Source organism: Quercus suber, unplaced genomic scaffold (genome assembly GCF_002906115.3).
Source record: "Quercus suber isolate HL8 unplaced genomic scaffold, Cork oak 2.0 scaffold_1138, whole genome shotgun sequence".
In the NCBI taxonomy this organism is placed as follows: Eukaryota; Viridiplantae; Streptophyta; class Magnoliopsida; order Fagales; family Fagaceae; genus Quercus; species Quercus suber.
This window is the reverse complement of record NW_027070541.1, coordinates 54,241-77,130: the sequence shown is the minus strand read 5'-3', so window position 1 is coordinate 77,130 and position 22,890 is coordinate 54,241. Positions and strand designations below refer to the sequence as shown.

The 22,890-nt window shown below is 37.6% G+C and overlaps 2 protein-coding genes across 2 annotated transcripts; both read right to left on the bottom strand.

Annotated features, from left to right (window-relative positions):
• Positions 1–9,216: 9,216 nt before the first annotated feature.
• On the bottom strand, positions 9,217–9,975 carry LOC112039183 (heavy metal-associated isoprenylated plant protein 32-like). Its single transcript, XM_024072037.1, has 2 exons — positions 9,879–9,975; positions 9,217–9,731 (listed from the first exon to the last, which is right to left on the bottom strand). Exons 1-2 carry the CDS (start codon positions 9,973–9,975, stop codon positions 9,217–9,219), a joined length of 612 nt encoding a protein of 203 aa, XP_023927805.1.
• A 1,252-nt stretch (positions 9,976–11,227) lies between these two features.
• Positions 11,228–11,788, bottom strand: LOC112039182 (pectinesterase inhibitor 5). The gene has a single exon (XM_024072036.1). It carries the CDS (start codon positions 11,786–11,788, stop codon positions 11,228–11,230), a length of 561 nt encoding a protein of 186 aa, XP_023927804.1.
• Positions 11,789–22,890: the final 11,102 nt, after the last annotated feature.

The following is a 22,890-nucleotide window of genomic DNA, read 5'->3' as shown; positions in this document are numbered from 1 at the left end:
ACTCTAACTGCATTACAAAAATAAAGAAGAGAAAGGAAAAACGAAAATTTTCGACAAACATTAAATAAGAGAACCATATAATTCACTTACTTCTAAACCATGATTCCACTAGTTCGGCAAAAATGTTTGATACATTTTTTATTGAAGTTTGATACATTTTTCAATTGGTCTTTGTCTTCGACCCTCAGAACAGGGACAGTCCCTTTTGGGCAAGCTTCATCTAACTTTATCTTTGCATAACGATGACCAGGCAACAGCTTCTTGGATAGCATTTTGGCTCTTTAGTTTTCTTACTTTATGGCTGGGTCTCATCTGTTGAGTATTGTATATACTTCATTAAATCAACATATCATTTAAAATGAAATATTATAAGGGAAATGATATATTCATAACATTTTCACAACATTTTTATAACAAATCTTAAGTGGCAGAATGTTATTGGTTTTTATTATTGGGGCAAACAAGTAATCTTAGTGTTAGGTTCAAATTTAAACCAATAACAACTAACCACCTATGATTTATTGTAAAAATATTGTGGACGTAGCACCTCTCATATTATAAAATAAGCATCCGAGTTGTTAGAGTAACATCAAATTATATATATATATATATAAAACTGATTTTCACTTACAAGAATGATGCATTTTGCGGCAGCAACCTTGGAGATTTGGAAGTCAACAATAACCAAGACAATAATGACAATTTGTGGAAATTATTTGAGAGCTATTTGGGATCAAGCGAATCCAGAAGATTACGTTGCTCATGAGTTTGGCATTGCCTTAAACTTTAGTTTTTACTTTTTATGTACAACTTTTTAAAACTTCATTTCTTTCTCACTTTTTCAAATTTTTTCGAGGTAAAAGTATACTTTAGCATATTTTCAGCAAAAAACTAAATAAATTGTTTTCATACAGACGCTTAATGTTAATTTGCCAATCACACACAGGTTCTATGGAAGATATCTTCAACAAAAGTCCAGATGTAGAAGTTGGAAAGCAGAAAATCACGTCCTAAATTGATTTTATTTATTTCTCTTATTAGTATCTTTGCTAACTTAGGAGCCTATTTGAATTTGAATTAAGATATTTAGTTAATTCATTTCCTTGTTTATCACAATTATCATTATTGTTATCCTTAGTCTCCAAGGCTACGGTAGGTGCACTCGTACTATAAAAGGGGGTGTAACCGTGTAAGGGGATCTTGGTAAAAGGAAGTTGATGTTTTATCAAATTGTTTATTATAATGAAGCTTGTAGATTTTCATCAAGAGTTTGTTGTAACACTCTCGTATCTCTTCGTCTTAGTCATAGCTTGACAGACCATAGATCGGAGTAGAATCATACCGTTGACTCCTGTTTCACACATCATTCCGTTGTGTTATTTTTCGGTAGCCACGGGGCCCAACTTCTCTTGCGTCAAGTGGTATTAGGGCAAGCCTTTCATGTGCAAGCATGGTGAAACTTTTAAAATTTCCTAGATTTGATAGTCTTTCATATCATTTAAAATTGAAAATAAAGTGTCACTATATACTAATATACACCTTCAGATTTGTAAAATTGATACGTTTCAAAATGATTATGGCGTGGACTATGTAACCTTGTGCATGCCCTGCTCCTTTACTCCGATACCTTGAAATTGAATTTAAATTTTGAAGAAATATTAAAGGCAAATGAAGTAACAATATGAACCTGAATTGTATGATTCCAGAGCAAAGGATTTTTAAAACTTGCTTGCTTGTATATATATATCCACGCAATCATAGGTGTCTCCGTGCTTAGTCTGGATAAAATCTTATTATTGTCAGACTGAATCTCAAGCTATAAGGAAATGCAAATACTTAGTTAGAACGAAAATTGCAATTGCTTTTGCACTAATTTGACATGAAATATTTAGGAAGATACCAAAATATTTTTGTTGGGTGGTAATTCTGAATTCAAATCATTGAGATTATTCCCCTTTACAATGGCTTCATTATGGAATGAGCCAAAATATAACAAGTCATATAAAATAATAAATCCTTTGAAAGCCATTGATCCTTAGTTCTCAACCAAAAAAAAAAAAAAAAACAAGGTAGCAAGAACCATCACTCAGCCATCTTCCTCACCCGAAACATCTCATGGCAATGAACAGACCCGATTTTGGCGCCAAATTTGGAACCTCCACATACCCAACAAGATAAAAATCTTTACGTGGAAAGCATGCAACAACATACTTCCCACTAAAGCCAACCTTCATCATAGACTGGTTGTTGAGGACCCCACCTGTGAAGCCTGCGCCTTAGCACCAGAAACGGTTGGTCACTTATTTTGGGAATGCTTTGTTGCGAAGGAGCTTTGGACCCTCTCGGAGATACCACTCAAGAAAACTGGGATCAATCATAGGTCTTTGATGGACCTCATCTGGTACATGCTCTTCAAGCGACACACAGACGTCATTCTTATCGAACTAGTCGTCACAATTGCTTAGAGTGCATGGTTTAGTCGAAACAAAACCCGCCTGGGAGAAGCACGACAATCCCCACAAGAAATCCTAAGACGAGCTCGCTCCACACTGCAAGACTATCAGCTTGCTCACCAAAGGCCCACTCAGTTCAAAGAAGCCATGGATGGCCGTTGGGTCCCACCTACGTTTCCCTGGTACAAAGTTAACGTAGATGCTGCTGTCTTCTCCCAACTCGGCATGATCGGCGCAGGTGTGATCATCCGGGACCACGTTGGGTCTGTCATAGCAGCCCTAAGCAAACGCCTCCCTCTTCCGTTGGATCCCTTGGAAGCAGAAGCTAAGGCAATGGATGAAGCCACTATTTTTGCATGGGACATTGGTNTTTGGGCCCTCCCCCCCCCCCCCCCCCCAAAAAAAAAGAATTATAAACATATTTGGCAAGTCTAAGTGAGGGTTTGAATTTAAAACTGGCGAAAGTGTTGACCACAGTAGATACTAGATAGATACATTTAACTTTGTTAACTTTCAATTTATCACCATTTGTCTCTGCATTAGGTATTTGTGCCTCCCTCATGAGAACTTCCTATTTGAAACATGCATGATAAAATTAAGTATCTTCCAACCATATAAATTGGAAAAGGTAAATATAATTATAATATATTCCAACCATATAAATGGTAAAAGGTAAATACAATTATAATATGCTGCTAACTAGCTTGAACTCCTCCTCCCTTGGAATTTCCAAACACTTTGTGCATGAGGAGATGTCAATTAATTTATAAGGCCCTTGACTACTTTTGTTCAATTAAGTTCTTTAAATTTCAAATTTATTCATTTCAGGTATTTCGTCCAATTCTGTTAAAATTTGCCATTATATGCATAAAATATTTATATTAATTTTATAGTTTTTTTTCATGTGAGGAAAAAAAATTTAATGGCAATTTTTAATGGAATAGAGCCAAATGTATGAATTGAATATATTTGAAACTTATGTGGCATTTGATATGGGAGAATTCATATTATTCTTGACATCCATATTCCTAGGAATGTGATTTCTTGCTATTTGGATGCTTAGGAATATAGTTATTCCTATATTTGGTTTCATTGGGAATATTTTAAGATTCTTAGGAATGTGAGATGATAATATTTAGTTTATTCCTAGGAATCTTAAATAAATTATTTATTTTTCCCATTCTATCCTTAGTTTTGAATGTGAACTATCAAGTCCTTTAAAAAAAAAAAAAAAAACTTCCTCTAAATAAATAATGAAAAACAAAATATAAACTATTAATTATGACAATTTCATTAAAACCGTAGTCTAACATTTTAAAATGACAAGTACAATACAAAAATAACTATTTAAATTCTCAAATGTTTTATTCTTAATAATAATTTTTAAAAGAGCTTAATCCATAACAAAACAACCTGACAACGTTTTGGTCTATAAGACAAGAGCAAAGATATTGATGATTTGTTTTATATTTTATTTTAATTGCTTAAATGATAAGGAAAAATAGTTAAAATTGTCAATTTATAAAAAATACAATTTCCTTTAAGTTTGGGAATCTGAATACACACTTGTTTTAAAGGGAATCCATATTCCTACTGAGAGGGGTTTAAAGGAAGAATCCAAATTTTTCTAGCATTTGATTCTTTAGAGTGATTTGCAACCAAACATGAGAATCTTTAAACATTCCTGGAAATCCTAAAACATTACCTCACGCCACATTATTATTTGGCATTTGGTACGGGGTAATGTTTTAGGATTCACGAGAATGTTTACAGATTCCCATATTTGGTTGTAAATCACGCTAGGAAATTAGATGTCAGGAGAATCTGGATTCCCCTTTAAACCCCTCTCAGTAGGAATGTGGATTCCATTTGAAACATATAGGTATCCAGATTCCCAAGTTTAAAGGAAATTATATTTTTTTATAAATTGACAATTTTAACTCTTTTTCCTTATCATTTAAGCAATTAAAATAAAATATAAAACAAATTATCAATATCTTTTCTCTTGTCTTATAAACCCAAACATTGTCAAGTTGTTTTGTTATGGATTAAGCTTTTTAAAAAATTATTATTAACAATAAAGCATTTGAGAATTTAAATGTTATTTTTGTATTGTACTTGTCATTTTAAAATGTTAGACTACAATTTTAATGAATTTGTCATAATTAATAGTTTATATTTTGCTTTTCATTATTTATTTAGAGGAAGATTTTTTTTAAAAAAAACTTGGTAGTTCACATTCAAATTTAAGGATAGAATGGGAAAAAAAATTCATTTAAAATTCCTAGGAATAAACCAAACATTATCATTTCACATTCTTAGGAATCTTAAGAGATTCCTAATGAAACCAAATATAGGACTAACTACATTCTTAGGCATCCAGATTGCAAGGAATCACATTCCTAGAAATCTGGATACTAGGAATAATGTGGATTTTGCAATTAATGTACCTTATTATAACCAGAAAGCTCACCAAAATCATAATCATTCCATATTTTTATTCTTATCAATTTCTCATTAGTACTCTCTCTCTCTCTCTCTCTCTCTCTCTCTCTCTCTCTCTCTCTCTCTCTCTCTCTCTCTCTCTCTCTCTCTCTCTCTCTCTCTCTCTCTCTCTCCTTTACCCATTCTACAAACCACAAATCACAGCAAACTGCTCACCAAAGTCATAGCCTCTCTTTCTCAACCAAAAACCCCACCCAAATCATAACCATTCCATATTTATTCTTGTCAACTTCTCATTAGTATTTTCCTATTTTTAGATAATGTAATGAATGCTTAAAAAATAAGTTGCCTCTTATTTGTCTCTTACAATGCACCTGATTGGAGTATTTTAAAAGGTTACCTGGAAAGTAGGGGAAAAAACTCCAATCTTTTGCATTAGCTAGCCCTAAAATGTTGTAAAGTTGACTTATTTAAAATTTTTCCCCTATCTTTATCCCCATGAATGCAGGGATTAACCTATAATTAGAGGGAAATTCTATTCTTATTATTTGCATTTATATGGTGTGTGATTTAGAATCCATTTATATATAATTATATATAGACACGAGAAAGTGCACATTCAAAACAAAATCTTGTTTTTCTTTTTTGATAAGAAATACTTGCTTTTAATTAAGCTTCAAAGAAATACATAGCATCTTGAGAAGGGGGGGGGGGAAGTCATCAACACACATAGGAAAATCTCTTCTAATAATAATATGGGAACTATATAATAATATAATTATTTCTATTGAAGTTAAGTTATAAATCCTAATCTATCCTGCATTTAATGCTCTCAATGGAGCTAGAACAAGTGACATACCCTCCCTCCCATTGAAGTCTTTGTGAGGTGACCACCACATCGTAGTTGGTCATGGTTCTTACACCAATTAATGTGTTTTGAGTAAAAAAAAAATTTAAATGACACATTTGGATGTTCCCAAGGGTCTGTCCCCATCAAAGAATGATATCTTAGGGGCCCAAAACTCAAGTTTTGGTGGTCTAGGAATGAGCCTGCTTACATAGGTTCAAGGCATGCGTACACATGCTTTCCAAAAACCCTAATTAAAACCCTAATTTTAACTATACTGATAACCTAATTTCAAACGATCACAACTCACTCAATATAAATTCAAATCATGCAAAATATATGTTCAAATTGAATTATGGGATGTCTAATTTCCAATAAAACAAACCTTACTCAAAAATCATATGTGGATCAAAAGTTATCATCAAAAGTATGAGAAAAGGACATTTTTCATCATCATTTTCAAAGCGATTTAAGCATTTTTGAGTTGTGATTGCTTCCAAATTATTGTGGACTCTTTAATTACACATGGTTGACATATGTCAAGCTCATCATTAGAGTTAGGAACTAAAATTTATTAATGGGTACAAAATGAGGTGTCTACACTAAATAAACAAGAAAACCTAAAAACAATAAAGAACTAGATGGAGTGCATGAATGCATGAGAGAATATATCAGTCAAGAGATAGGACACCAATAGATTGGTGTAGAGATTCAAAGTGCAGGCCATCAAGAGCTTTGGTGAAGAGATGAGCTCTTTGATCTTTGGTAAGAATGAGCTCAAGAGTTAAGATTCCATCTTCCATCAGTTTATGAATGAAGCGATGACGAATCTCAATGTGCTTTGTTTATGAATGTTGAATAGGATTTTTGGAAATATTGATAGCACTAGTATTGTGACAATAGATGGTCAGATGTTTTTGACAAATACCATAATTGAGCATGAGTTTCTAAATCTAGAGAAGTTGAGTGCAGCAACTTTTCGTAGCAATATATTCAACTTCAACAGTAAAAAGAGAGATAGAATTTTACTTTTTACTCATCGAAGAAACTAGAATATTTCCTAGATAAAAACACTCACCAGTTGAACTTTTCCTATCATCACATCCAGCAGAGCACATTCCCTTTTCTTTTTCTAATTTTGCTATTTATTATTACGATGTTTGTTGGATGGCTAAAACTTAATAAGATTTTCACTCTTGTTAAAGTGCAATAATGGCCCTTTGTGGACTGAACTTTGAACTATAATTAGGCTCTTCATTTAGCAATAAACTTTAGGCTCTTGATTTTTTATTCGGTGTATTCAAGGTGTTGGAATGCATAGACATATTTGTTAGGCTTTGTAGAGCCTAGTTGTGTTTAATATGGATTATGACCTGACCCGAAATAAAAGTGTTACTGTTTCTAATGAGATTTTTTTTCCTGAGGCTTAGTTCATAGAGCAAAGGCTTGAGCCAAAAAATTTTGGCCCGTTTGTAGCCCATTGTGAATCATGTGCATAAGATAGAAAAACTGTCATTTTGGAGATTAGGGTTTGTGTGTGATTTTGGGAGAGAAAATTGTACTGTCATATCTTGTAATTTTCCTAGTGAATAGTGAAATTACTGCAATTCCGAGAAAGTAGGCGAATTGTCAAACAACATAAATATTGTGTTGTGTGATTGTTTTCTTTGGTGCATATTTTTCTCTATTTTGTATCTCACAAATCTGAGAATTTCGTATATATTCCCTACAATAGTTGCTTCAATTCAAAGTGTATTCAAGGAGTTTCATTTTCGCCTTAGAATTGACCACATAGACATAGCTGCTGCCTGCCCGTTATATATGTTCACTTTTTTGTTTTGCTTTGCTTTGGAGTAAAACGGACTGAACTTTTGAGTAAGAGTTTTATTGATTAGTGGTGAAGGCTAAAGAAGAGCCTAAAGTTCAACTTAAGCAATGTAGCAATAAACTTTAGGCTCTTCATTTTATATTCAGTGTATTCAAGGTGTTCGAACGCTTGTCTAATTTATGTTAACAATTATACTATTGTGAGAATTGATGGGAAGTGTTCATCTGATTTACTGTTTGGAGAAAGACTTGTATTGAAATTGAAACTTTGGGATGCAAACTTTGTCTTTCAATTGAATAGCACTAAGGTTTTGTTTGAATCAAGTTCCAAAATTTTTGCTTTGGCTATTCCTTTTGATTGAGTGATTCTGGTTAGTGTTCCCTATTGCTTCCTGTTATTTCTTTTAATTTTTTGAGAGGAAGTATGTAACTTATAAAGACTTTTTTTCTTAGGTGTGAAAATGGTGAAATCTTGTGACTGAACATGTTCTGTTCTAAATAGCAAATATAATCCTCTGTTGCAGTATATTTTCCTCTACTGTTGAAAAGTTTCAATTCTTTTTTTAATATTTCTTTCCATGTTTTTTCAGCCCATCATCTTAACTAGTTTATTGCTACATTGCCTTTCACTTCATTAGTTGCTAGTACTGACAACTAAAGGGTTTTAAGTTGAGATGGCTGTTTTGTTGGGATTGTTATGGTATTGCTAATTGATATGTCTTAAAGCTTCAGTTGAGAATTATTTTTTAGGGGAAAAGAAGAAGCCTTTTTCTATATGAAATAATGGTATGAACCATGTTGCAGTAGACCAGTAGTGCCAATTGATCTGTCTTAAAGCTTTTTTTGTTCCTAATTTTTTATGGATCATCATGCTACATCATTAATAAACCTATGTTTTGTTTAGATGGGTAAGAAAAAGGAGACTTCAAATCTCAACACTAAATCTTCCCAAAATATCTCAAATCTGAGAGTTCTCTAACGACAATCTTTTGTGAAGCTTGTGTGGATGAGGTATTTAAGGGTAATCAACCTAATATCCTCTTAAGTAACTAGAAAGGAATATTCTAGGATGAACTAAGAACCATCCGGATTAGTGCAATGGATTGAAGAAAAATTAGATACTTTGAAATAAGTTTGTCAAAGGAACAGTAGCTGCGACTTGCAATTGTGTGATGGGAGAGAAAGCTAATGGTATGTTCGTATAACTCCTTGTACTTATGTTGTATAAAATTGATAATCAAACATGTAACATGCTATGAGCTTGGGTTAAAAAAAATTGATAGATTGTAAAATTGTGCCACATATTCAAATCCAAGCAACAAAAGATGGTCTCAATCATTGATGACAGCGACTGTAAAACATGATAAACCATAAATTTACTTTCAATTATCTGTGTTCTCATACATTCTCAAGCACAAAAAAGGTGAGAAGGAGACAGTCTCACACACAAAAAAGGTGAGGTAGACACTAGTGATAATTCGTTATCTAATCTTGAGAACAAACGGAAATAGAAAGAACATCTATATGCTACCTGTGGTGGTGGTGGTTGTTTAAAAAAAACCCCACGAGCCATGCCATGTCTAATAATAACTTTGAGTAATGCATGAAAAAAGCAACTTGAAAGACCCTAGCTATATCTCACAATTAAAGGTGGTAATTGTCCCAATAGCTTGTGTAGTGGGTAATGGGATTGTATTTTTGTGGAGGCCTTGATAGAAAGCATCCATATGGTGATGGCGGAGGTGGTGGTTGTCGAGAAAGCACTGGAAAACCATGCCATATCGAATTAAGGAATGGCCTTGAGAGTGATCTATATGCAGGCCATGGTGTCTTAAACAACCTTGAACTACTAGGGGGAGGGACACGACCAACTTTGCTGTTACATCCACCCCAGCCATTTTTGATGCCATGCATTGTGCTGCGAGTAGTACTGCTCCTTTTGGATACATACTCATCATCATCATCATTATCATCGCATGCAAATTGGACATTGTTCTTGACATTAGAACCACTTTTCTCTTGTGAGGGGGACTTCTCAAAGAATAAAAGCTCCGCCGGTTTGCCAATCTTTTCAAACACTTGCATTAATATTGTAGGAACTATGTCACCTATAATCGTGATGGTCCCTTTTTTTGAATCAATATTGACTGAAGTCACTCCTAATTAAAAATATGAAAATTAAATCAATCACATGTGACAAAATATGGTACAAGTGAAAAAGATAAAGAAAATTATAAAAAAATTTCAACAAAAAATTAAATAAGTTGTTTCCAAACAGGTACTGCGTATTGAAAAACAAGACAGACCTTTGATCTTCAGCAACTTCTTCTTCAATTTAATGGGACATTCATCACAACAAGTGATCTCCACTTTCAAGATACAAATCTGATTGGAGAGGATCATTGTTCAAAGAAATTTTTTTTAAAAATAATACTAATAAAATAGAAAGAAAATGCATATACATACTGATACTGTGAACAAGTATGTTTGGTCCAAAAAGAAGAAGAAGAAGATATATTTACCGAAGGTGATGGCATATGCTGATACTCCATTGAAATAGCTTCAAATAAACCAGCCAATGAAAAGGAATTGATCAGACAATATAACTTGAATTTGCAAAGAGAGAACTATTTTATTTATTTATAGCGGGCTTCTTCCTAAAAAAAAATTTAAAACTTCCCCCAAATATTTGTATGCGAGAATAATGAGGCAAAATAATAAATTGAGATATGGAAAATTTTGGGAAAAATAAAACGAAAAGGAAAATGAATCACGGTAGATTTTTCATTTTTACTAGAATCTTGAACAAATCATATATAATATCTTAACAAATTTGTAGCTGCTTGTTAGGAAAATATATATATATATATATATATGTCACATAATATCTGGAATTACATTAACAAGGAAATTGTGTATAAGATTTCATGCCTAATTTATTTCTTAATTATATAATATGAATATGTTAAATGCTCATGAGCGTCAAACTGATAATTAAGGACGGAAACCATATTTACAAGATAATATTTTCATCTAGGATTCTAACCATTATTTCTAAGAAACAGGTTATAAAAATATGGTGTAAAAAAAAAAAGGAAAATAAAACGTAAATAGACATTACAAATTTAAAGAAAACATTCGTCACTAAAATAGTGGTTATATATTTATAATTAGAGCAAGACTTAGGTAAATATAATATATATGAAGTCATTTCTTATTATATTCCAGTTTTTTTAACATAAAATAAAAAATCAACTATTTTTTTTTTTTATGTGAAAAAAATCAACTAATTAAGTATTTGATATTCTTCTTTTCAATTTTAGTTGTGATTTTAAGCTATTAAAATATTAAATAAGTTAACCAACAAAATGATATTATATAAATATATATATATATATATAGAGAGAGAGAGAGAGAGAGAGAGGTGATTACACATAAATATTAACACAAACAGATTTAATTTATCTTTGATAATTCAATAGTTAAAGGTGGAGGTGTACATATTTTGATAATTCAACAGATTCAATATTCAAGGTTCAATTAACATGTTTGAACCTTAAATATCTCTATTGGAAATAACGAAAAGTATCAGTTGAGTTACAAGACCCTTGAAAATTCTTTTTAAAAAAAAAAAAATTTATAGATCACATATACATTATGTTGAAATGATAGTATTAATTATAGCGAAAGTAATATCAGTTAGCTTAGTCACTTTGAGAGTGTTATCTGATATCGGTGATTCACGTATGGGGGGGCTCTTTTTGTATTCAGCATCACAATCGACTGCTTTCCTAGCTACATCCGCAATAAAACCTATCACTTCCCGATAAGACTTTGCACTTGAAGCCGTGTATGCAGCTCTCAATTGCACTAGCGCATCACTAAAATCGGTAAGGCAATTCTGAATTCGATACTTATCCTGTGGGTCAGTGAGCGTTTTAAGAATATCTGGGATTTGATCAATGGTAGCTTCTACTGTATCAGTGTTTATAGCAATAGAAAGGAGGGCAAGACCATCTCGATCAGCTACAGCAGTACGTTCGTCTCCATGAAAAGTTGACATGCAAAAGTCATAGTCCTCGGTCTGCTGGCAAATGCTATCAAGTAAGGCTTGGTCAGCCTTCACTTCAATTGTTGCATTAGAAGCTTGGTAGAAAAGAGAGGTGACCAGTAGAGGGATTACCAAGATTGATAGCCAGCTAATTGGAGAGGTCATTTTCTTTTCCTCTTTTCTAAGTTCTTTGTCAAGAATGATATTGATTCATCTATAATTTGTAATATATATATATATATATATACGAAACCATTTGAATTTTGTTTATTCTCATAATATTATATACCACATTAATTTTGATGTCTTATAATTTTATACATCATTATTTTAATATATATATATATATATCTTTCAATTAAGTTTAAATTCTATTCTATATTTAAACCCTTCATTAGAATTTTAGTGCATTATATTTTCTCTAAATGGTAGAACACTTAATTTCAGGATTTCAAAAAAGAATATTTAATTTCATATACATGCATAATTATAATAAATACCTAATTTTAGAGTATAAAGTTCCATTTTAAAGTCGCAATCATAATAAACACCTAATATTAGAACATATAGTTCCATACAAAGTCAATCATAATAAATGTATATAGAGCTTATCAAAAAAATAATAAATGTATATAGAACACATAGTTAATAAGATTGAATTTATCAATGCAATTCTTTTTTTTTTTTAGGTGCAATAGAGTTTCAATCTATAGTATCAAATCTTGATGATTGATCTTTATCATCAAATCAATACACTAATAGATTTTTAGTGTAAGTGGGGTTCAACTATCAAATCTCTTATTCGACAACACAAGACTTTACTAGTTACGCAAACTAGAACTCACGTATTAGTGTAATCTTAATTCCATTGCTCAAATTAGTTGATGGTTAGCCTTACAGAAAACCATCCATGGTCTGTAAATATTCCAGAAAATATTGTTATGTACAAACTTTGTGAGCCCTCGCATTACTAGTAGCATTAATAAGAATTTCACTATAAATTATAATAAATAAATAAATACTTTAGGTATAGTATCTTAGGTGTACTACATTAATCTTTTCAAATCAATTCGAATGCATAATTGCATTTAATTTAATTGTCCTTGAAAAAAAATACCAAACTAGGTTTTGCCCCCTGCCCTAAAAAAAGACTTCTCATTGTTTTTTATTCTTTTAAACCCCTCATTGTTTGTTGTTCTTCAATTTTAATTTACGCTCTGTTTGTTTCAACATTAACATTTTCTAGAAAACAAAACATTTCCCAAAAAAAAAAATTCTCATAAAATTATCTCATTTTCTATGTTTTGTAGCAACTTTAAAATGCGTTGGAAAAATATTTTTTAACTTACCCTATTTAGATTGGCATAAGATAGAGTTGTTTTCCACGAAAATTTTCCTTTGACCCACTATTTTTTAATACTACCTGTAGGGTCAGTTTTTGTTGCCTAAGCCCAAAAGAGATGAGTTAAAGGCCCAACGAACCCAGAACAATGAATTTGTAGAGAGTGGGTTGAAGGTTTAGGCGCTGACCGGCGTTTACGAAGCATGAACGCCTTTCTCTTTCATTGAAAAAGTACTTAGAACAATTTACAATTGGGGGATGCTCCTCGGCCCATGGCCGAGAAGGCTTCTTCTTCCCCTCCCCCCCAGCGACCTCTCAGGCCCCCTTTTTTACATTTTGCTCACATTTCTTATATATCTCCATCTTCTTCCTCCTGTTAATCATCTATTGGCCTTTCTCCTGACGGCCTATCCCATCAAAGGTCATATCCGTGCTCAAGTGGTTCACCCTGATCGATGTCGCCCTGGCAAGAGGTTACATCCCCCATTAATGCGGCCAGAGGGGTTAGGTGAACATATTGAATGCAGAGGTGACAGTTCGCCCAGAGCTTGCCCTTCTCCGCACCGAGGTCTCGGACGACCGGGGATAGGGTCATCCTTGAACCCATCGTGCGTCCTCAGCGTGGGCCATCTGGGTCTGGGTTGAAGTGGGCCTTGGCTACTCGATTTTCTGGCCCCACAATAGCCCCTCAAAATCTTGCTGCACGCATCCTCGGGCGGGGAGAAGGATTTTGACATCCTCGGCCTCACCCCCCCACCCCTCGTCAGTGCTGGGGCCCATTCACCTGCCAAGGGCACGTCGCTGACGCTTCGGAGCACATAACGTGTCCATCATTAAATTCAAACGGCTCTGTGCTCCCTACGTCCAATGAGGCGTTACTCATCCAATGGCGGAGATTCGTCTTGCATTTATGAGCGGGAAAACCCGCTTGGCTCCTCGATTTGGGGTATAAATATCCGTACGAACCGCTTCTTTCTGTTCCTCATTTGTAATCGAGAATATTCGTGCGCCCCTCTTGAGTTCAGCCTCACTCTTGTTAGTACCTCCAGCACAAAAACCTGTCCGAGGAGCCCTTCCTCTTTCCTGTAAGTTGTTCTGTCTCTCTTTCTCTTTGCCCCTTTTTCTACTTCGCTTGTTCTTTCTTAGTTCTTTTAGGCGTCTACTAGGATGGGTAGATTTAAGAAATACGTCGATACTGAGGAGGCAATGGAGAAATTCATTACCGACTATAAAATTCCTGGCAATGTGAATCTGAGACATTGTGAGGACGGGGAGTGGCGCATATACAGGCAGGAGGGCGAGGTGGTAATTCCCGTAGTCGCCTTCCTTGAAGGGGGGATGACGATCCCCATGGGGTCGGTGATGAGGGATTACCTCATGCACTTTCGGTTGGCCCCCACCCAGTGTGGGATAAATGTCTTTAGGATTCTGGGCTGTGTGGATGCCCTGAACGAGAAGATGGGGCTGAGGTTGACCCACCATGATGTGAACTGGTGTTACAATCTTCAGCTTCTTAAGGGCAAGTCGTATTACCTAAAGACGAGAGACGACAGGGTGCGGCTCATTCAGTGCTTCCTCGAGTCCAGCAAGGGGTTCTATGAGGATTTCCTCATCGTGTCATGGGAGTGGCGCGATGGCCTTCACTGCCCAACAACAGAGGGAACACCAAGTGGGGCAGTGGGAGACAAATAGGGTTTTAAGCTCTCGTCTTTTTTCTTTACCCCCTTTCTTTTTTACTAACGTCGTGGTGCTTTCCGTTTGCAAACCTGCACACCTTCCAGCGTCACTTCCATCTGATCAACCGGGAAGATTTACAAAAGGTACTGAGGGCACCGGTGTACATAAACGAGGACGACAACCAGGTTAGGGCCGCCCACATAATTTTGGGTTATACACCTACCCAGAAATCGTTTCCGGTTCCGAAGCACGCCATCCTCGCCAACGATCCTCGACTCCAGAGGATTACTGTGACCGAGGACGAATTTTCGTTCCCCGAGGAGCCCTCCGACCAGGAAGCTGTCACATTAGCTGTCCCTTCCTCTTCCCAACTGTTTGCCGAGGCCGCCGAGGAAGCTCCAGAGGGGGAAGGGGACGCGTTTGAAGTTTTCGCTCAGCTTGATCAGTCCGAGGATCCTCCCGGGGACTTGGGTGATCCCAATTTGAGTGAAGCAGACCTCCTGGCTTCAGCAGCCCCTCCTCGACTGACAATGGGTTATAAGAGGAGCCCTACCACCAATTTGCTGGACCTGCTTGAGGGTCAGCTGGGGGAGTCCCAACAGAAAACTCCTACCTCTCCTTCGAAGGCTAAGTCGACTTCCGCTCGGCAGAAGCTTCCTCCTTCTCCTTCTCAGACGCGCTCGCCCTCTAGGGCCGTGCCTGCTGGTTCTAAGAAGAAGAAGGATAAGGGTAAAATGATCATGGAGGATAGGACGGTGTCCTCACAGGAGGAGGACACTACTCTGCGGCCGTCCAAGCAGCTTAAGATAGGCGACCCGAGCCAGGAGAGGCAGGTCGTTGACACCACCTCCCCCGAGGTCCAGGCCTGGCTCCCAGCCCCGATGCTCCGTGGGGAGCCTTTGAGGGATAACGCCTCCCTCAGGGATTTCAACGAGGGTGAAGGTAGGTGCGTAGCAGACGCATTAGAGAGGAGCCTGCTGCTCCCGGCGGACATGGCTGAGCTTAACTCTTTGACGAGCGAGCAGGTCTTCCTCAGCCTTAAGCGATATGTGGGGATGGTAAGGGCTACAACCTCAACTCTTCTCCCACTCTTTTCCTCTTATAGGGCTCATAGCACACTGGTTACTCTGACAGGCCGTCCAAGCTATCTTTAGGTTGGAGGGGGCGGCGAATGACCAGAAGGAGGACCTCAAACGGGAGCGTGCTTGGCGCTACGAAGCCACCTGAACCCTGAAGAATTTTGAGGCTGATCTCGCCAAGGCCCGAGAGGCTTTGACGGCGGTGACCAGGGAGCGGGATAATGCTCTGTCTGGTCTCAAGGGTGCCCAGACTCAGGCCGATGAGCAGACGAGGCGCCTGGGCGAGGCGGAGGAGCAATTGCGGGCCGCGAGGGGTCTAATCGCTGATTTGCAGGCTAAGGCTGCAAAGGCCGAGGAGTCCCAGGGGGGGGCCGAATGGGCCAGAGACCAGGTTCTGCGGGCTAAGGACGAGGCTGACTACGGCAGGGAGATGGCCGAGCATGCCAAGGAGGAGGCTGAGACCACAACCTACGCTGATGGGGTGGCTGCAGTAGAGGCCACCTACAAGGCTCAAGTCCCGGGGGTGTGTAGGCGATATTGTTCGCAGGTCTGGGCTGAGGCCCTCAAACAAGCCAGGGTGGAGGCCACGTCCGTCCTGTGGAAGGCAGAGAGTGTGTATTACCCCCCTGCTATCCGTGAGGCCGCCTCTGAGGGCCCTAAGGTTGGGAAGATTGTTGAGGAGGCGCGGGCAACTGAACTGGGTCGGGTGAGGAGGTGCCCCCAGAGATAGTGGAGATCCCTTCCAATGATCTAGCCCCCATCACTGAGGAAGTAGCTGCTCTCGCCGTACCCCCGCAGACCATCCCCTTAGGCCAGGGCTCGGAGGGGTCAGGGGTTGCCTCTGTCCAACCTGAGTAAGAGGAGTAGACTCCCCGGCATCTCGGCTCGTCCTGCTTTCACGTCGTCATTTTATTTTGTCATACTTCTCTTCTATGTACTGTGGCTCTTGCCATGCAATTTTTACGAACTCATCGTTGTAATGCAAATTTGATTTCCCTTTATATAAATTGTTTATTTGTGTACACGCTGCCTGCTTTTCCTTTCTTCCTTAGATCTGTATGACTTTAGCTTGAATTACATGTCGGTCAGTTGCGCCAGTAACGATGATAAGGAGAGAGAACGTATGCATGGGCAGCTCTCTTGCCTCTCAAGGGCCAGGTGGGGCTTGGTCCTTTTCTAACTTGGGATATTTTGTAGTTAGCCTCCCTGTAGGCCTGAGTCCGAGGGCCATGCGATGCCTCCGTTCTGTTCGGCACCATGGTCTAATTAAGCGGTTAGTTTCCCCATAGGCCTGAGTCCGAGGACCATGCAGTGCCTTGGTTCTGTCTAACGCTTTCATTTCTCTGTAAGTATCTAGTTTCTCCATAGGTTTGAGTCCGAAGACTATGCAATACCTTGGTTCTGTCTAGTACCCAGGTATAGTGGAGCGAGTAGTTTCCCCATAGGCCTTAGTCCGAGGACCATGCAGTGCCTTGGTTCTGTCTAACGCTTTCATTTCTCTGTAAGTATCTAGTTTCCCCATAGGTTTGAGTCCGAGGACCATGCAATACCTTGGTTCTGTCTAGCACCCAGGTATAGAGGAGCGAGTAGTTTCCCCATAGGCCTGAGTCCGAGGACCATGCAGTGCCTTGGTTCTGTCTAACGCTTTCATTTCTCTGTAAGTATCTAGTTTCCCCATAGGTTTGAGTCCGAGGACCATACAATACCTTGGTTCTGTCTAGCACCCAGGTATAGAGGAGCGAGTAGTTTCCCCATAGGCCTGAGTCCGAGGACCATGCAGTGCCTTGGTTCTGTCTAACGCTTTCATTTCTCTGTAAGTATCTAGTTTCCCCATAGGTTTGAGTCCGAAGACCATGCAATACCTTGGTTCTGTCTAGCACCCAGGTATAGAGGAGCGAGTAGTTTCCCCATAGGCCTGAGTTCAAGGACCATGCAGTACCTTGGTTCTGTCTAACGCTTTCATTTCTCTGTAAGTATCTAGTTTCCCCATAGGTTTGAGTCCGAAGACCATGCAATACCTTGGTTCTGTCTAGCACCTAGGTATAGAGGAGCGAGTAGTTTCTCCATAGGCCTGAGTCCGAGGACCATGCAGTGCCTTGGTTCTGTCTAACACTTTCATTTCTCTGTAAGTATCTAGTTTCCCCATAGGTTTGAGTCCAAAGACCATGCAATACATTGGTTCTGTCTAGCACCCAAGTATAGAGGAGCGAGTAGTTTCCCCATAGGCCTGAGTCCGAGGACCATGCAGTGCCTTGGTTTTGTCTAACGCTTTCATTTCTCTGTAAGTATCTAGTTTCCCCATAGGTTTGAGTCTGAAGACCATGCAATACCTTGGTTCTGTCTAGTACCCAGGTGTAGAGGAGCGAGTAGTTTCCCCATAGACCTGAGTCCGAGGACCATGCAGTGCCTTGGTTCTGTCCAACGCTTTCATTTCTCTGTAAGTATCTAGTTTCCCCATAGGTTTGAGTCCGAAGACCATGCAATACCTTGGTTCTGTCTAGTACCCAGGTATAGAGGAGCGAGTAGTTTCCCCATAGGCCTGAGTCCGAGGACCATGCAGTGCCTTGGTTCTGTCTAACGCTTTCATTTCTCTGTAAGTATCTAGTTTCCCTATAGGTTTGAGTCCGAAGACCATGCAATACATTGGTTCTGTCTAGTACCCAGGTATAGAGGAGCGAGTAGTTTCCCCATAGGCCTGAGTCCGAGGACCATGCAGTGCCTTAGTTCTGTCTAACGCTTTCATTTCTCTGTAAGTAGGGGTTTGTCCTCGAACCGCTTTATTGGAGACGATTCCTCCTTCGGTTGGATTAGGATCTTACATGTGGCGTTGATCTCGCCTCCAGCTCGAGCCCCCATGTTTTTTTTATTTACGAAGCGTCCCTTGGCCGTTCGTGTTCCGCGCTTAGCGTTTTGGTGCGCGAGACGCGCCTTCATTAATGTCTTCGTGAATTAGCACAAATCCAACGGTCTACGGTCCTTTTGGAATTTGGTGGCCTCATAATTAGCCCTGTTGGTAACTCTCTTTTCGAATTCTGCGTGGATTAATTCTCACCAACCCTCATCCTCTATATAAGGCTTTCCGGGGGGATGGTTTCTCCATACTCCATGAACCTCCCAACACAAACAGAAAGAACACACCCTTTCAGCTCCCCAAGCCCCTTTAATAACCTCACCGGAATTGTGACCGGAGTTAGTAGATATGGGGCGGCTTTGGGCGGGTGTGAGGACATCTGTGCCAAGAGCCATTGTGGCCGCAGCCCCCACTGGGCTTCCGATGCGGCAGAGTCCAGGCGTAACCCCGATGGCGCCATGCACGGTGGCCCGGAGGGATGTTGTTGAAGAACCTAATGTCTCTCCTCGGAGCACACCCCCGACGAAGGAGACGTGCGAACTCATGCCATGGCTGGTGCTCGAGTGTTACCGTCTCCAACGGCCAACGCTCGTGAGGAGTGGAGAGAATCAAGGGAACATCACGGGGGAAGGCGTCCCGGTGCCCCTACATCTGCTCCTCGCTTTGTTCAAGCTCCGCCGCACCGAGAAAGGAGTTGTTGGTGGCCTTGAAACAAGCTGGCCCTCCCCCCTCCCTGCTTTTATTGTCAAGTTCTCCCATTCTCTTGATGTCAATAAAAGCACGGGTTGACACTTCCCTCTAGCTAGTTTTAGGGCGGGTCCACCTGGGCCTCTGATTGTAGAACTAGCTGGTAGGAATAGTTGTAAAGCACGCCTGCCTGAGCCTCTGATTGTAATCTGTAACTTTTCTTTTTATGAAATAATATCGAGCTCTCTTTCTTTGCTGTTGAATCTTCTGTCTCGAACTTTTATCTTTCTGCAGTGTTTTTTTTTTTTTTTTTCTTTTTTGCGCGCTACCAATCTTTCATAGAACGATTACTTAGAACCGTCGCCTGTTGCGCCGGCCGGCGCGCTAATCCTTCCCACAGACGGCGCCAATTGTAGGGTCAGTTTTTGTTGCCTAAGCCCAAAAGAGATGGGTTAAAGGCCCAACGAACCCAGAACAATGAATTTGTAGAGAGTAGGTTGAAGGTTTAGGCGCTGACCGGCGTTTACGAAGTATGAACACCTTTCTCTTTCATTGAAAAGGTACTTAGAACAATTTACAATTGGGGGATGCTCCTCGGCCCATGGCCGAGGAGGCTTCTTCTTCCCCTCCCCCCCAGCGACCTCTCAGGCCCCCCTTTTTACATTTTGCTCACATTTCTTATATATCCCCATCTTCTTCCTCCTGTTGATCATCTATTGGCCTTCCTCCTGACGGCCTATCCCATCAAAGGTCATATCCGTGCTCAAGTGGTTCACCCTGATCGATGTCGCCCTGGCAAGAGGTTACATCCCCATTAATGCGGCCAGAGGGGTTAGGTGAACATATTCAATGCAGAAGTGACGGTTCGCCCAGAGCTTGCCCTTCTCCGCACCGAGGTCTCGGACGACCGGGGATAGGGTCATCCTCGGACCCATCGTGCGTTCTCGGCATGGGCCATCTGGGCCTGGGTTGAAATGGGCCTTGGCTACTCGATTTTCTGGCCCCACACTACCAAACTCAAGAAAACACACAAAAAAAATATATATATATATATATATCTTCACATAAGGTTTCCTATAGCTGCTCTGCTTGTTTTGACATTAAAAATTTCTTAGAAATGAATTATTTTCCAAAAAAATAAATAAATAAACTATCTTATTTTCGTATGTTTGGTAGCAATCTTAAAATGAGTTAGAAAATTATTGTTTTGACTTACCTTTTTTTGCTTGGCTTGAGAAAGAGTTTTTTTTTTTTTTTTTCCTAAAAGAAAATAACTCTATCTATGTTTGATGAGTGAGATAGAGTTGTTTTCCACTTCTAGAAAACAATTCTATCTCATGCCAAGCTAAATAAGATAAATGTAGAGATAATTTTCTTTTGACTCATTTTTTCTAATATTGCTAAACACATGAAAACACGAAAAAACTATCTTTACATATGAGTAATTCTTAGATACTCCCGAAATATGATAAATGTTGCTTTTTCCTCTCACATTTATGGTGGAGTCCTCCATGAATGTGAGAGGAGTGAGTACTATTTCACTATACTCTGGAAGTACCTAGGTATTTTCCTTTACATATAGTTTTCCATTAAGAAAAAACTAGTTAACACTTAACAACTCATGCAATGCATGAAAAAATCCAAATGCCCCTAAATTTTGAAGTGTAAAATCCAAACACCTCTAAACTTTAGGGAGTAAAATCCAAACACCCCTGAAATTTATGGGGTATATTCCAAATTTTAAAACGTTAAGGTGTAAAATCCAGACACTCTTAAACTTCAGGCGATAAAATCCAAATTCTGAAACTTTAGAGTGTAAAATCCAAAAACCCCCAAACTTTAAGGGCATAATTTGCAAGTTACCCAAATATGATTTTATTGAAGAATAAAATTATTTTATCTCTCTTTTATTTTGAATATAAATATGAAACTTGATAATTATGATAGTTATTAATAGACATTTATATTGATTATGTTTCTCTGTAATATATTAAATATAAAATTTGATAATTATGGTATATATTAATTGTATTTATTATATATGGTTGTTTTTTATATAAAACTATTAAATGAGTAATTATGATATTGAACTATCATAATTATTTTTTATATAAGTAATTATGATAAAACTATTGGAGGATTGAACTATCATAAAAATATTAAATAAGTAATTATGATATTTGTTTTTTTATATAAAACTATTAAGGGAAATGCTAACAAGTGCCCTTAAGGCACTGGTTAAGAATCCAGTTAAAGAAAATTTTTATGGGGAAAAAAAAACAATTAATGTTTTGACAACTTTTTTCATTTCCCAAAAAAGTGATGTTAAAACTTTCCTAAAATGGATTGTTAACGAGTGCCCTAAGGGCACTCGTTAGCATGACCCAACTATTAAATAAGGTTATGTTTAGTAACTGTTTTTTCTCCATTTTTTTATGTTTTTAAAAATAATTTTCTATTTTTGAGAATAAAAAACTTGTCTGAAAACCCAAAATGGACAGAAAACAAAAAATGTTCTCAAAACCAAATTGTGAAAGAAACTAAAAACATGCAAAATGTTGTTTTCAATTTCTAATCTTCAAGAGTTAATAAAAAAATGTATTTAATTTAATAAATTTGTCTCATTTAATGAGTTAGCATTAGAGTTCAATTCTTAGTAACAACATATTTTAGTATTTTCTATTTTTTTTTTCAAAAAACTTCCTTTTTTTTTTTTAATTTCAACTAACCAAACAAGTTTTTTATTTCAAAAATACAAGAAAATTGTTTTTTCTTTATATTCCAAAAAAAAAATAGAAAATAGAAAATAAAAACTATTATTAAACATAACCTAAGTATTTTTTATAGTAATTATGGTTGTTCTTATGACGTATGAGTGTTTGTATATTGAACTATCCAGTATCCATCCCACCATTCAATATTTAAAAATAAAATAAAATAAAATAAATGGTTGTGCTTATAATACTATACCACATAACCTTTTTGAAATCTCACAATTTTACACATTATTATTATTATTATTAATGTCTTCATTGGAATCTTGGAACATCATTTTAAAGAAAAATAGTAGAATGTATAATTCCATATACAAAAATAATCATAATAAATGTCTATTAATATCTATAGAAAAGAATATGTAAGAGAGAGAAAAAAAAAAGTATATTTTGTTAAACTTTTGGTGTGCTGCACAAGTTACCGACTAATATTAAAATATTGGCTTGCAAAATTACAAGGACACAAAGTCTTATGTGAAAAAAATGATACATGTCCTAAGATATAATTCTTTTTAAAAATAAGTGAAAATAATTGTGGTGGTGCTTTTTCTGACAACCTTGGGTTGATTGGGCTAGAACCCCAATTTATTTGCGTTCTGAATCGGGTATAATTCACAATGGAAGGGCCTAAAAGTGGTTTGCTTTGTGATGGGTGATTAGCCCAATCGAGAAGGCTTTCAAATAGCTAAATTCCCTTGTTGAAATCTGAGCATGATTTCTCTGTTCCCAAAACTGTGTTCTCACTTTTCTCTCATGTGTCTCTCCACCAATTTTTGTTCAACCTCTACTTCTTGCCCCACTCTTCTCTTTTATACTCTTGTTTTAGTGGGTCTACCATTATGGGAGAATATTCTGCC